The sequence below is a fragment of the Drosophila suzukii genome, chromosome 3 (genome assembly GCF_043229965.1).
Source record: "Drosophila suzukii chromosome 3, CBGP_Dsuzu_IsoJpt1.0, whole genome shotgun sequence".
NCBI classification, from domain to species: Eukaryota; Metazoa; Arthropoda; class Insecta; order Diptera; family Drosophilidae; genus Drosophila; species Drosophila suzukii.
This window is the reverse complement of record NC_092082.1, coordinates 66,787,879-66,803,614: the sequence shown is the minus strand read 5'-3', so window position 1 is coordinate 66,803,614 and position 15,736 is coordinate 66,787,879. Positions and strand designations below refer to the sequence as shown.

The 15,736-nt window shown below is 42.5% G+C and overlaps 1 protein-coding gene across 4 annotated transcripts in view; it reads right to left on the bottom strand.

The window, feature by feature from the left end:
* aus (argus) overlaps positions 1 to 13,548 on the bottom strand; it is a 32,445-nt gene extending 18,897 nt beyond the window's left edge. For 3 of the 4 annotated variants that reach the window (XM_036816904.3, XM_070995557.1, XM_036816905.3), the window contains exons 1-3: positions 12,308 to 13,548; positions 5,169 to 6,276; positions 314 to 461 (exon numbers count right to left, since the gene is read on the bottom strand). In XM_036816904.3, the coding sequence (XP_036672799.3) occupies positions 314 to 461; positions 5,169 to 6,276; positions 12,308 to 12,403 (1,352 nt within the window). In that variant the 5' untranslated portion in view covers positions 12,404 to 13,548. The remainder of the gene's footprint in view (positions 1 to 313; positions 462 to 5,168; positions 6,277 to 12,307) is intronic. The other variant, XM_070995556.1, reaches the window with a different exon arrangement.
* Between the last annotated feature and the right edge of the window lie 2,188 nt (positions 13,549 to 15,736).

The window sequence follows — 15,736 nt, the reverse complement described above, 5'->3', positions numbered from 1 at the left end:
AACACATTTTACCAAGCACACACACCTTCCTCAGTCAGAAATGAAAACTTATTCAATTATAGGCACTCTTCGACAAAGGGACCAACACAAAAAGTACACTATATATATATATATATGTATGTGGGGGAAAAGTAAACCAGAACATCTCATTTTCCTCGGCCTGTGCCAAAAACGAACGAAATACTTATTTCGCCAGCCAATGGATCGAGTATCGGGTTGAGATGTTAGCATATTGTTGTTAGCAGGCGGAGCGGGATGCACAGCCCCCACCAAGGAGGGGCTTATGGATCCCGGCCGGAGAGATGGTACTTACTCGTCGACAATCAGATATTTGTTACCATCGGAGGCCGCACACCTGCCGCGATAGCTGAACTGGGAGCCCTTGATGTGTATGGATTGCTGATAGCCGGACAGGAACCAGGAGCCCTCCCATCGTGCCGGAAACGTGCAATTTGTGGGCGCTGCAAGCCAAAATACAGAGTAATAATTTATTAATAAACGACTTAACCATTAATGCATTAAGATATTATATTCCAATTGCCTCCCCGCGGACTGCAGATACATATGTATGTATGTATGCATGTGCGTATGGTTTTGTGGCCTCAATTGCGCTCATTGTTCATTTAAGAGCCAGCCGTATAAAAGAGCAACCGCAATCTTTCCCAATGAAGTGCGTTTGCAGGCACATTTATTTACGAGTAAGGCCACAAAAAGCACTTGTTTATTGATAAATTTAGATTTCGGTTGGCCACTTTCTTCGCCAGCTCACTCGCATTCTAATTGTATTGTCAAGTTTTCGGTGCCAAGATTTGTGGCTTTTTAATTTGTAAATTGTTTCAATTATTATTATGATTGTATTTAAGTGCGTGCGCATAAGGGGCCGCAAATTTACGACCCTCCCGATGAGGAGTTGGGATATTTCAGTGGGCTTGGGGTAGTACGGTTAGTAGGGGTAGGGTATCCGTTTAGGGGAGGGCAGGCGCATAAATAAGTTGAACAAGCCAGGCAACCAAAAACTGCTCGTAATAATAATAATGTCACACACAGATACGGACACACACACACACACTGGCAGCAAAACTACCGAAATGGCAATTGTGAATATTAAAAAAAAAAAAAGAGAAAGAAAAAAAGGAGCTGAACTGAACTGAACAGAGAAATGGAAAAGGCGAAGCCAAAGTATAGAGAAAGAAACGTAAACGGAAAGTTAGCTAACGGCATGCCACACTCGCACACTCGCACACCCGGGCAATAAGTACTATATCCCATACAATGGGTATAGACCCGCACACGGATACATATAGAAATGGTAAAACCACCCTCTGAGCCATACATATAGCTTAATGTTTGGGCACGATTGGCAGCGGCAGGGAGTTTCGGTTCTCAGCTGGGAGTTGGGAAGTTCGGAAGTTCGGAGGTTGGGAGTTGGGATAAGGGTGGTGGCGATGGTGGCACTGATGGCGATGGTGGGCAGGAACCGGAGCGGAGATGGAGATGCCAGTCCTGATGCCGCTGGGCGGTGGGTGTGGGTGTGGGTCTGGGAAACTCGGAACTGCCAAGTAGCAGTTGGAGATGGTAATGGATGAGGAGACGGAGATGGAGGCGGAGATGGAGGAAGGTCCGAGCTCAGGCTACGCATTCAAATACAGAAAACTCGCAAGGAGAGACGAATGTGCGCACCCGAGCCAGAAACAGAAACACAACCAAAGGCAAAGAGTCGATGTACAGAGAGAGAAGTGCTTCCAAGTTAGGTATTCCTTCCTGTCGAAATCTCAACTAAAATGCTTTTAATATGATGGGGTTTCAACTAAGTCGATGTATTTAAATGAATTTTTGGCTAACACCACACAATTACCTATAGTACTAGATTGTATGTATTCAAAACAACTGTATACTATTATAATGATTTCCCTTTTCCACTCGAACTATATGCTTGACTAATAGATTTAGCTTGCATGGTTCGTCCTTCCAGTGTTGTAGGGTTTTAACTATTGTTGCTACCTATTGTTCGACATACAAACTTTAATTTCTTAAATCCTTCAACTTAATCCCTAAACAAAGGCATTGAAACCGAGGAAAGTTGTCTGTTTTAGCTATGATAGCTAGTAAATGGAAACTATTACATAATAAAATTGGAATTTCATTTACACTTGCTATCAGAAACAACACAGGCACCTTCACCCGGTTTGATTCATCCATTTTAGGGATGAAATTGAAACTAGAAAGGTGCGCTGTGTCATCTTGTTTGATCCTAACTCCTAAGTATTACAAGAAGAGTTTACAAATATGATTATAATATATAGATTTATATAGTTTCTACAAAATAATGTACTTTAAGAGTTAGAAAAACCTTCTAGTATCCTTAATAAAAAAGGGAATATCCAGGTTAAAATCATTCTTACATTAAGGCCCGTTAAGGAATGAAACATCTGTTCAAAATTATTAGCTTCAATTAAAATCGGAGTAAATAATGTGTAATTAAAATAAAGGCAATTCATAAATTATATGAAAATACTTTAAACTGACAACAAATTCTTTCCCGTGTATAACAGCAGCAACAACTACAGCAACACGGTGCCACACACACACTCGCACTCACACAGCACCGTACTTACAGCGATACACATTTTATTTTATTATTCCTTTCCTTTCTTTTATTTTACTTGTTCCTTGTTGATTCCATTTTTTGCTTTTGTTTTTACATTTGCGGCAAACAAAAGGTACTCATGCGCAGGATCAGCGCAGCGCTCTGAACTCTGAGCCCCAACTGAGCCGCAGCTCAGACCTCCGACTACAGTCGACCGTACGTATAGCCCTGGCTATAGCTCTGGCCATACGAATATGTGAGTACAAGTGTGTGTGCTGTCCAATGACTTGTGCTTTTTACGGGCCGCATTCGCTTGGCTGTCATAATGCGGCCCATACGCACAGCGGGCCGCCTGTTGTGCGAAAAGTGTAGCACACTTTGCCGGGCAGCCACCGCCCCGAACGATACGAAAGTCCCGGAGTCCGGAGTCCGTAGTCCGGAACTACGGAACTACGGAGCCCGAAACCCAAAACCCAAAAGCGAAAAGCGAAAACTGAAAACCACCCCCCGCCGACGAATAATTGTTTCGCCAATTTCAAGTACCGTGAATAATTTTCCAACATGATTCAATACTTTTGCCTGAGTGCCGCAGCGAGTATGGTATTGTTGCTGCCGCAACACAATCAGCGCACGTTGCCCTTCGTCCTTAATTCGCCACCCCGAACCCCCCGGAACCCCTGTAACCCCCGAACCCCTGGAACCCTGAAAAATATGCTGCAGGACAAGCTTAAGTAAATACAAGCTAAAAGCAAATATACGACATAGACCACGACCGACTGACTGGCTGACAGACGGACAGACAGGCGTACAAATGCGTATAGACAGTTGAAATGACGGACGCGAACGCGAAAAAGCGGGCACGGGGCTTTTCAGATATATTTTCGGTGTTCGGTGTGTTTTTCGTTTGGATTAGAGTGGCTCAGAAAGAAACACATAGAACCGGGGGGAGAAAAAACCGTGCAGATGGTGGGAGTTACGAAGAAGCTTAGGCGACAACAAAGCGAAATGAAGGGGGAAGCAAAATAAAATAAATATGCTCAAAGAGTTGCTCCTCACAATGGATCTGGATCCCTATAAACTGACAGTAATCAGGTGCATTAATCAAAATAAATCTCGGGAGCTTTGGCAGCTGCGAGGGAAGGTAACTAAGGCGGCTTCTCAGACATGTACATATGCTAAACAAGGCAGCGGAGCTTGGAAAAGCAACATATCATTTGAATTATGTTTTAAATAGAACCGGAATTTATTGGGATTTTGCAATGGATCTAGTGTATAATTTCTATCGAGTAAGGTTAATACAACTTTGAAGAACCAAATATTATAATTTCAGATATCCAAAATTCGGATGTTTTTAAGAATGTCTTATTAATCGTAATAATACTGAACGAGTGTCTTACTTCCATTTTTCGTTGGAACATATCATTAATTATAATCAACTATGCTTAATATAGAACTTGATATTATTGGGATTTGACAATAGATCAATAATATTACAATTCTGATGTTTTACAGTATGTATATACCATTATTCGTAATAGTTCTGAGTGATTGTCTTACCATCCCATTATTTTTCCCAGTATTCAATTAAGATTGACAGCGAGAATATTTAACACGATATTAATTATGCACTACTCCGTCATTTGTGGTTCCTGTTATGACAAGCAATTTCCTATCGCTGGCAACGTACACTTATCTTATCTATGATGATCTATAATGACAACTTCAACGCGCTAACAACTCCTTAACCCAATTATGTTGCCCACACTTATGGGTGTGCGCAATTTGAAGAGCTCGTTCGTTAGGAGCTGGAGTGGAGTGGGGTGGGGTGGGAGGAGTAGGAGTAGGGGTCGTACTACGTATACTTAAGGGAGCCCAGGCCATTACTGGACCACCCCTATCGACTGGCAATACGCACCCCGAGCGAACAGACAAACACTTATTCCGAACTCAAAGAGCATGACGCCCGTGCCTTTGCTTCTGCCTGCGAGACTCATTTGCGTTTTGGGCTTGGGTCTGGATTTTGGACTTTCGTTTCGCAGAGGGACAGCTGTGTTGCTGGAAGGGATGGGGGCGGGGGATTAGGGGCGGGGCATCCGAAATGCTTTTGTCTAACTTGAGTGAATTATGGTCAGCGGTCGGCGGTTGCTGGCTGTTTGTTTCGGGCAATTTCCGTACAATTTGCCACTGCATGTTGCTGTTGCCGTAGCGGCTGTTGCTCGTTGTTTTCATTGTTTTTCTGCCCGTTTTTCTTTTTTTTTTTGGGTAAATTCGCTCATGGAGAAACAGTTGAAACGCATTATACGAACGCAGAACTGCGGTCACAAACTACTTATGGATTCAATTGAGCATGACCGTTTTCGAGTGGGAGTGGGCGGAGGGATGAGCCGCCAGCTGACGCTCTGTTGCGAGTACAAATTATGCCACAAAAATTAAATGAAAATGGGGAGGGAGATGGGGATGGGGGAGGATCCGGGATACTGGGGTCCTGGGGTCCCCAACTTAGCTGGGCCACTTTCTTGGCGCGCCAAGTGAAATTATAAATTCTTATCATAGCGCTACTTATCGACGGGGGGCTACTCACCATCTTGCCGACCACCCCAGCCGCTGACGGACGTGGCCAGAAGCAGCATTAGCAGCGGTCCCAGCCAGCTTTTTGTCGACGTCATGGCGCAGCAGCTCCTGCTCCTCCATCCTTGCGCCTTCGTTGTTGTCCCCGCTGGGAAGCTGGATTCGTGGGTGAGGTTGGGGCTGTGGGTTCGGGTGTGGGTGGTGCTTCCGTTGCCCGGCAGCAGATGCTGCCACAAGAACATCAGCCACGTAATGCCGGAAAGTTCCGCGGCCTGGCCCCGCCGATCCAGACTAATATCACCGTTATAGTTAAAGCACCTACATTCATCATTCTCTTCATCATGCGGCAATGCGGCACCAGTTGTGCCCCTTGCCGTTGTTTTCGTTGTCGTTGTTTGCGAATCCGCCAGTACTCCTTGTCCTGCTCCTTGTCCTGCTCCCCCTGCTCCATTGCCATCTGCCATCTCCTCCATTGTTGCCGGGCTAGTGCTGATTGGATTTACCTGGGCCAGCGACGCCGCAGACGCATGACTTGGTCCTTCGCGCCGGATTCGCTCACGTCGCCAGCCTCGCTTGCCGCATTCCAAGGCGCCCGCCTGCCCAGCCACCTGCCCATCCCCGCCAGCCAGAGTGGGCATAACTAATTGCGACGTCTGCCGGAGATCGGTGCAGCCATGCCCCGCTGCGGCCACGGGTAACTGAATACCCGGCAGCAGGAATTTGCTCGGCCAGGAGGAGGACAATGTTGCTGCCGTAGCTGTTGCTGTTGCTGCTGTTGCTGCTGCTGGTGTCAACGTCGCCGCTGAAGCATGTTTATCATAATTTTTATGTTCCCAGCCGGGCGGACAGCAGCTGCCATGGCCCAGAGTCTGGCTGCGACTCCGACTCCTGGTGCCGGCCGCAGGCACATGCTTACATGGATAGCAGAAAGGCGGTAAATAGATTAACGACGTTGTTCCTGCTCTCGTCTTGGATGTGGCTGAGGATGTGGATAGGGAGCTGGAGCTGGAGCTGGAGCTGGTGGAGCCTGAGCTGGAGCTCGCCGTCCTCAGTGCCGCCTGCATTGGTGGCTGATGTGGCTGCCGATGCTCCTGCTGCTGCTGCTGCTGCTGCTGCGTGTCCTGTGGGTACAGAGACAAGAGTGGAATATTTTATTATTATAAAGCCAAGTAAACATGATATAAGGTGGCTGCGAATTTGAATTTAAAATAAAGCTGCACCCCAGCACGGGCACGGGCACGGGCGTAGGCAAATAATCCCACAAGATTCATTGTTCGGCCTTTATGACACGCACCAAAAACAGTTGCTCGCCTGTGCATACATGTATAAATAAAACTTCCTCGGCGGCGCATTAAAAAGCAATAAAAATAAATATGGGCTCTGGGAAACCGACACTCCAATCGAAATAAAACTTCCAACGATGCGTAAATCAAAAATCACGCGCTATAAAAAAAATTAGGCACCAAATTTATACGCATCGATTTATGTCTGTGTACCCAAGAATGTCTGCATCACCATCGCCAGCATTTCCTCCGCTATAATCTTTTCCTGCATTTAGCGCCTCCAGCGAGGGGGAAAAACTCTACTAAAATAAAAACCACTTGAGAGATTTTCAGAGTCTTGGCATGTGCGTGGAGCGGAATACACGAGTAGACCTCCAGCTAGGGAACTCTTAATTTCCATATCGCATGCATGCGTTCCAAGCAGCATACATATTTTTTCCATTGATGGAAGCTTAATTGATCATCATGGTTCGAAAAGATGGTCCAAAGTTTGATATTGAACGGTAATTAATTTTTGTGAGGTCGTCTCACAAAACTCTTGACAAATTACAACTGACGAATGTCAATCCATCAGTTTCATTTAGTGTGAGAGTTTCAATTTCAGGAATTTCTTAGATATCTTATGATGTTTGTTTTTAAAAGAATGTGTCTTAAGAAGAAATGTATGCCCCTTGAAGCTTAAATTTATAGGTATTTACTAAGTAGAGTAACTTCTGAAAGATCTTCGGTTTTAAGAGCAGTTGCTATGACCTGGTATAAATTATACACCATCTCTTACAAACTGAATACAATACCCATGACATACGATTATCTTGTTATCTAAAATTATTCAGCATGTTCCTGGCTGTAACCTGTATGCCCTACCTACTCACCTTTCAAAATCGATTATAAGAGCACACATAGCTTCCTTATTACATGAATGTAACATTCATTTCTGGGGTTGGCTGGGGAAATGAAAAGCTTTTCCCCAGCCACCGTCAAGAGTCGCCGGGCCATGTGTCATTTATTATGTCATGAAGGCTGGCTCTCCTTAGAAATTCAGCATGCTCGAAAGAATCTAAATCAAAATGGGGGGACTTCCCCGGGAGGAGCGGCAAGCTTGCGAGGCATAATGCAATTTTGATGTTGTGTAAGCGCTACTCTTAGCCCATCATCTATGCTAATTAAGTTAATTAAAAAGTACCAGCAAAGTATTTGCACTTGGCCAACTTCACGTCATAATCAAAGTGGAGACGGCGGCGCATCGAATGGAAAATGAAGCCCAAGTCATGTCAAATGCTCTTAAAAAGCCACAGCATCCCTTCCCCCAGAGATTCTGAAGCTGGATGCTGGATATGATGCGATGACGATGACTATGTTGCCTGCCACACAGAGGAGTGTCTTTATTTAAAAATGAAGAGACCGAAGACCGGACCGAAAAAAAACGAGGCCAATTATAAGCTTCATCATTAATTTGAATAAAATTAATTCTCCCAAACATACAGAAAACCATAGAGCGAATGAAAATGCCACAAAAGAAATGTGGCACAAGAAGAAAAATGTGTCCAAAATGGAAAAGGACGGGGCGGAATGACAGCAGACGGTGGCAAATAAAACATTTAGGCGGAATTATAATTTTACTTTGCTTATTTATAATTTACGTTTAAAATGTGAAACACCTGACAGCTAAAGAGAATTTATGTTTGCATGTTTTCCATTAATTTATTTTTCCGAGGCGAGGCGAAGGAGCCACCTCCCAAGGAAACTGCCAAGACCCACAACTCCAGCCTCGAACTGCACGAAAATGCACAGCAGGAGGGGGCTCCCGGGGGCAAGAGGAGCCGGGGAGGAGGAGCAGGAGGAGCCAGAAGAAGGCACATTTCGCTATCACGTTTGGACTATAAAACAGGCCAGCCCAGGCCACATAGCCCCATCCCCATACCCATACCCATACCCATCCCCACACCCGAACCATACTGATGATGTTGTTGATGACGTGGAGCGCCGCTGCATAGCACCGCCAAAAATGGCAAACGGCGACCCAAGACACTGGTCCCAAGCAGAAGGCAGGAGCCCAGCACTGGGAGAAACGGGGCCCTCGAAGTAGATGGTATCGGGAATATTTCGTGCTCTTAGGGATATAGTATAGGGTGGGAAATTCAATTTACCTTTAGACCAAGCCCCATATTCTGGTCTGCATGTTAAGCTATTACTAAGTTTAAAGATGTAAGATTGTAACAGCGATAACTGCGTAAGTTCGTAGAATTATTAGTGAGTGCAATTACAAAAAAACTGAAGACCTAATAAAATCGATTTAAAGTTGAAACTCCAATGAAGCTCTTAATAAATGGCGCCCAAACAGGGACCAAGGATGGTACTTAATCGTTCTTAGGGTGGAAGTTCAAGTTCTAGTCTTTAGAATTTTCCTGATTGAACATATTCTTCTGAAGCAATATTATTACTCAGTCGTTCGTGGAATTGTTCTTAAATATTTGAATGCCTTGAGTTATAGATAAGGAATATATGGATGATCCAAAATGGTTTAACGTTACTATTACTATCATCATCTATCATTCATGGAATCGTTATTATGTATTTGAGTGCCTTGAACAATTGATAGGGAGTATGTGCATTATTTAAATTGGGTTTTTCCGAGTGTACCCCTGGCACAGACACAAAGACAGAGGGAGACGGACACGGAGACGTCTCGACGCAGTGCAAAAACTTGTCAAGTAAATATAAACGAAATGTGTGGCACGGCACCCGGCCGGGTACGTTTCGTTCCGTTCCGCCTCTACTTGCTTTATTTTATTCCCATTTTATTATTATTTTCACCAGGCCAAAAGACCGAAAGACGCAGACGCCGCATCAGCAGCAGCAGCACACATAAAAAATATTTTTATGCAACATTTTTATGATTTCCGTCTGGCTGCGACAGCGGCATGGTCACAAAGAAACTCCAAGGCACACGGTCCGCTCCGATTCTGTTTCTCATTCTGTTTCTGTTTCCGATTGCGATCCCAATCCAGTCCAGGCCATACCAGGCCAGGCCAGGCCAGGCTGGGCCATCTCCTTCACCTGGTTTCAATTAAAAGACACTTTTCTTTTATGTGACGGCTTATTTCTCATTACGTTCGGCCATGTTCCTTGTTTTTATTTTCATTGGAATCCGGTTCTAGGATGCCGAATCCGAATTCGAATCCGAGTCGGAATTGAAATTGGAAAAGTGCGACTGGGGTTGCCTGCTGCTGGTGTTGACGGCCGTTCAAAGTTTTCTGGAGGGGCGAAATGGGAATGGGAATGCGAATGGAATGGATGCGTTCGCTCCCTTGTCTCACTTCATCAATCATTAATTTCGTTTATTTTTAGTGAAAATAATCACTTTGGGCAACATATGTGACCGAGCAGCGTTTCGCATGTGTTTGCCGAATTGGGAATGGGGTGGGTTTCGACTGGGGGTTGGGTAGAACCGCACAAAGAGTCTGGAAGATGCGCACGGTCCAAAAGGTACAACCTCCTTGCAATTATCAAATGGACTATGTGCCCTTCGAGGTTGCGTGATGCTCTCTGCTTTTCGGTAAGGTTAATGTGTGTGAAATGACTTTATTGGTTTTTCAGGTGGTCTGGGCCCGGGTAAATGATGGCCTTGGCCCATGCCACGGTCTGTTGTGGACACATGTGGCCCGGGTGACTGGGGGTGGGCGGTGGGTGGAGTTAAGTGCGACTTAGATGGGATAATAACGCAGGGCTTCCAAAAAGGGGGCTGAACAATTAGGCAGAACACAGCGTGGTCAAATTGATCGATAATGGGGAAGTCTAAAATAATTACTCAGTAGGGAAATAAAAAAGACCGTATAAGTCTATTAAATTAAGGTTTGTATCAAGGAGCCCATCAATTATCGCTAAAGACCTTATGTTTTATTTTAAGAATTCACTTTGTCCGTTTTCCTAAACACTCCCTTTAGCTAAAAATAATAATAATATAATAATATAATATAAGCATCCCTGTCTAGAGCCTAAAAAGTAAGGTCTTACGAGCTATAAAGTGATAGATTAGATTAGATTACATTTGTAGCCCCTATATAATAAGGTTATATAAGTTTATAATCATCTTGTCAACATTTTTGCCATTTCTGCGTTCTCGACTGGTTTGCAAATCTTTTCTAATTTTATCAATATATTAAAGATAAATATAACTATTCAGTTTCCAAGAAATCTAACAAGATGCTTTTATTTTCTTTTATTATAAGATAAACAAGATTAGCTGAGGAATTCGGCTTGCTTGGACCTCTTTATCTCAACAATCAATTTAAAAATGTCCAGCCCCACCCAGGTTAATTAGGACAGAGTGTCTGCATAATTTAGTAGTAAGTCAGAAATTACAATATATGACACTCTTATCTTTTTTCAAACCCCAGTGTTTATGTGACACATCTGCCTCGTCGGAAACCCGGCAGCTACCTTTCACAACTTATCGTGCGTTTGTCAACTTTTGCACAACGCTTCCTGTGGAATACGTAAATCCTTATTCACTCCAATGACTAAGAGGCATTTCTTATCGTCGCCCCAGAGCAACGAACCGAGCAATAAATATAAATAGAGAATTTTCACATCGGGCAAACAAACCCACACGCACCTCGAGGTGAATTAATCAACAACTCCGGACTCTGGAGTTGCGTCCCGTCCCGGAGTAATTCCCCTAATGCAATACATTTCCGCCGCGCTGCGGGCTGTTCTATCTGCTATCTGGTATCTGCTATCTGGTATCTGCCATTTGGTATCTGGGAAAGCCATGCATATACATCGGCACCAACATGATTTTTATCTATGTGTCGATAGCATAAATATGACGGCTGGTCAGGAGAAAAGGGGGTGCTAGTGCTGGTGCAATTGCAGTGCGCACCTCATTGAACTTTTCAGACAAACACAATTTGTCCGATAAGGAAAAAAAAGCGTCTACACGACACCCGCAAAAGGGGCGGCCGCCGTTGGGGGCGGGGCGGGTCGGGTCGGTCGAACGGCGCGCGCACTAATGGCCACCATTAATAATTGAAAAACTGAAACAGTCGAGCATGTGAGCAGCTGAAGGATGGTGGCGCTACGTGGGGGGTGAGCCGAGCGGGGAGGGGAGGGGAAGAGGTTGGGTCGCCAGTTTAGGGGTTGGGGTGACAAAAATCTATAACCAAAAAAGTTATGAATAAGCGAGCGAGTGGAGAGCGACGTCGGCGAGTCGGTGCACGGAGAAAAAACGCACTGATATCGATTAAGATAAGATAAGTCAAGATTATGCCGAACCAAAGAGTCTCAAATTGTGTTGAAAACGATTAAGTTATATTATTGATTTGGAATTTCTGTTTAAATAACAGACAAACGAGTTAAAAAAAAAAAAATTAAATAAGATAGAACCTGGTATTCAAGGTTTTTACGACCAACATCCTTAATTTCAAACATTTCATATTTACTAAACTGCTACTTGATATTTATTATGTTGAAATGCAAAAATTAGATATTTATATGTTTTTCCAATCCTATAATCCAATAAATCAAACCTTGATTAACTCTCCGACAAGAAAAAAGTAAAGATCTTATCTCATTTTTGAACAAAAAAATGTACATTTCTGAGATATTCATTGTACTAAAGATTGTATTTCAAGTTGTCAAAATATTTGTTAAAACATCAGTCAAATTTTACTATGAAGTGTAATATCGAATTGATTACCACTTTCACAAACCAATAATATAATATTTAAAAACGGTGTTCATTGCCGCTTTGAATATTGGAATACTTTATTAACCATACTTCAAAACAACACTAATTTTTCTGAGTGCACTGGTCCAGTTGGAAAACCGACGGATCTAAGAAGTAACCAAATTTTTGCTGTGTACAAACCTGTTCTCTGGCTTCGTTGTTGTTTTTGTAGTTGTTGCTGTTGGGGCTGATGCTGCTGCAGATGTAGTTGTTGTTGTAGCTGTAGTTGTAGTTCATGGCTAGCTGATGAAGCTGCGGCGCTGCAGCGACGCCGACGTCGCGGCGACAATGTTGGAGCTTCTGCTGCTGCTGCTGCTTCTTCTTCTTCTCCTGCTGGGGCTCTTCTTCTTGCCGTTCTCCTGGTTTTACCCGTTCTTCTTGTTGTCTTGGATTTGAATTCGGATTTGGATGAAAATGCAGCAACAGAGGAAATCGCGTGCAGAACGCAGCCAACCAGCATTGGAAAATGCAAGAATCGTTGCCCGTTTTCGGTTTCCTGGCTCTTGTTCTTTTGCTTTCTTTCCTTTTTCCACCTTTTATGCTTTTTGGGGAGTTGAGTTGCTGAGTTTCTGCAAGTTGCCCAATGATTTTTCGTTGAATTTTCCGCTGCAGGGCAGCAGAAAGCGCACGAAGCGAACCGAAACTGAGACTGAAACGGCGATGGTCGTGCAAAATCGGGTATTTCCGAGGGGGGGTGTTAAAATATTGGAGCAAGGTGTTTCCAAACACACAGCTGCGGCGAATTCAATTCGCCGGCGTTCTCTGCGCAAAAGCAAAGCGGCGAAGAGCGGTGAGCGGCGCTACATTTGCATGGTTTTTGCTGTTGCTGCTGTTGTTGTTGCTGCTCTGCTCCACCACCACCGTTATAGTTTCGCTTCTGTGTTGGTGTTGGGGATCTCTTTCTCCTTCTCAAGTCTTCCCCTCTCCCTCTCTCTCTCTCTCACTCGCTAAGAATCGAATTAAAACGAATGCTGTTCGGCGAATAATTGGGTTTAGATACTTTTCCAGCAGACAAAGTTGTATTTTTTTGCACTTTTTATTAATATTAATTAAAGCGCATCGGGCGAATCACACACACGCACACGAAACGCACGCATTATGGTTTTTCAAGCTGCACACAATGTTTTTCCTACTGGCAGTTTTATTCCTCCGATTTATTCCTCTCGAATCGCCAGACAATTGGCGTTTTTCAAACCGATTTTCACTGGGCTCTTTGTTTTATTGAATTTTCACGGAGACGAGACGCTCTCGCACGCAGAGAGACCTTCGCTTCTGCTGCAATACACACCACCTACGAGCCAGGGGAAATTGTATCTATGGGCTGTGTATCTACGCGGCACGCGCGATACGTCCGCTCGGTTCGGTTTTTCGAGAGAGAATATTTCTTTTTCGGTACTTTACGTTTATGCGACCAAAGATTCGTATCTCACGGTTGCAGTGTGACCGCAAGCTAGAGTTTCCGGAATCCGAAAGATACTGAGCACGGACCCGAACCGTTCGCCTGATCGTTGCCAACATAAAACATTTTATTGGCGCAATTATTTTAAGTGCAAACAAACAAAACAATCAAGCTAAAACACGTAATCAAATATTGGACACAAAGAAATATTACAAATGAATCAATTTATGACACTTTGATTTTGTTATTGTGAAGAGCCGTAAAGTGCTTAGTCATGTTTATTAACATATCAAGGAAGTACATTAACAAGCCAAAGCAAACAGTGGTCCAAAAAGGAAAGCTTACCAATAATGATTCTTATTATATTGATTTCCGTTTAATATTAATTTATTTAATTATAAAGCCAAAAATCTATTTTGGACAACCTCATACCTAAATGTTTTGATAAAATCGATAGTTTTTATTTAAAAGAAAGCGTATTTTGGGTTCAAACGTTCAAGTTTAAATTGGCACAACATCCGCTGCAAAATTCTGTTGAGTTGGTTTGATAAATTATAAATTATAAATTTAACCAAAAAAATTGGCTTACAAGCTCCTGCGTTTTCGTAGCACCTATAAATAAATATTTCTGTCAATAACAGGGCCTATAGATACGATTTTGTTTTTCTTTAATGTGTGGATCGACGAAGTGCCCGGCCAAAGCTTTTTTATACTATTTGCAAGTCTTTGCAATCATGTCCATCGACTGCAACTAATTATTTTAAGGGGTAACATAGTGTTTAAAAAGTGTCATTCTGAACAATCCAATTCGATAGGACCAATAATTTCTGAGAGTTTTTAGAAAAAAAGAAACGCATTTCAACAGCGTTCTTCTTGAAACCACGACTTGGAAACCGGAAAACACGATAACTCAGAACGCAAAATTTGTAGCCAAAAACTCGTTTTTATTTTAATCTTCGCCAAAAATTCAAAATTTTTTTCCCCCAATTCCATCGCTTAAGCAAACAATTTTGATATGCACTACCATACAAAATCAACATTATAAGTTTCTGAAGATCCTGTCACGAGCTACAATGTCCGGGCGGATACTTTTTTTAATCTTCGGGAAAATGGTCTCTGTTGGAGAGTTTTTATTATATTTGAAATTTTGTTTTCTTATATTTCCAAATCATGTACGCCTAAAATTTCTTTCGAAATATAAAAAGAAATCAAGCAACTGTTTGTTTTTGGGTTTAAAACCCTATGTAATACCTGTAATTATTGGATTACTGTTAAGAGACGCAGTTTTCTAAAAGCTCTTTCTAAACCAAAAGATATGCAATCTTCAACATTTAAAAAATAATTGTTATAATTAATCTTATAACAGTTACGGTCTCTGGCAAAAAAAAGTATATATCATCTTTTCACAAATTGTATTATACCTTTTTTATTTGAATTTTTCCAAGCGCAAGCCAACTTTTGGTTGCCACTGTCTGAATGCAAAGAACTGCATGCAATAGCAGATTAATATGCCGCACTTAAGGAATTTATGAGACACATTTCGAGTGGCTCGAAAGCTGAATCAGCTCATTCATTGCCGGGAAACCGATTTGTATAAACACACAAAGTTTACTCAAGAAATTAGCAGGCCAGTCATTGTATGCGGTATCAATTTACGAACTGGCCGTGCAACAGAAACAACAAAGGGTTGTTGATATCCACGTTCGTTGACTTTCTGAAAACCAATAAAGAAAATATCTGTTTATAAAAAACTTCATTGGTGCCCTTGTGAAATTCGAGCTCAAGAATTATGATAAATATATATGTACACAATCTCCATACAGTACAGATTGAAACCACAAGGAACTCTGATTTCATTTTTGGAAGCAATGGATAGCTTGTCATCATGTGCCTATTTTAATTGAAAAACATAACTATTGGCCCTGTAAAATTGCTATAAATATGCCAATAAATATATATTAATCTTGATTTAAATAATAATTTGGTTTATATTTCACTTCTTTTCTACTTTAGTGAAACCTTTCGCTATTCGAATTTGGAAGATAGAGATCCCCAAAGTCATTGTCACCGATTCTATACAATTCCTATTAATAAAAAACGCCTTTTGGAAAATTCATATTAAAAAAGACGGGTCATATGTACACACTGATGTGCTAGAAACTAGTAGAACA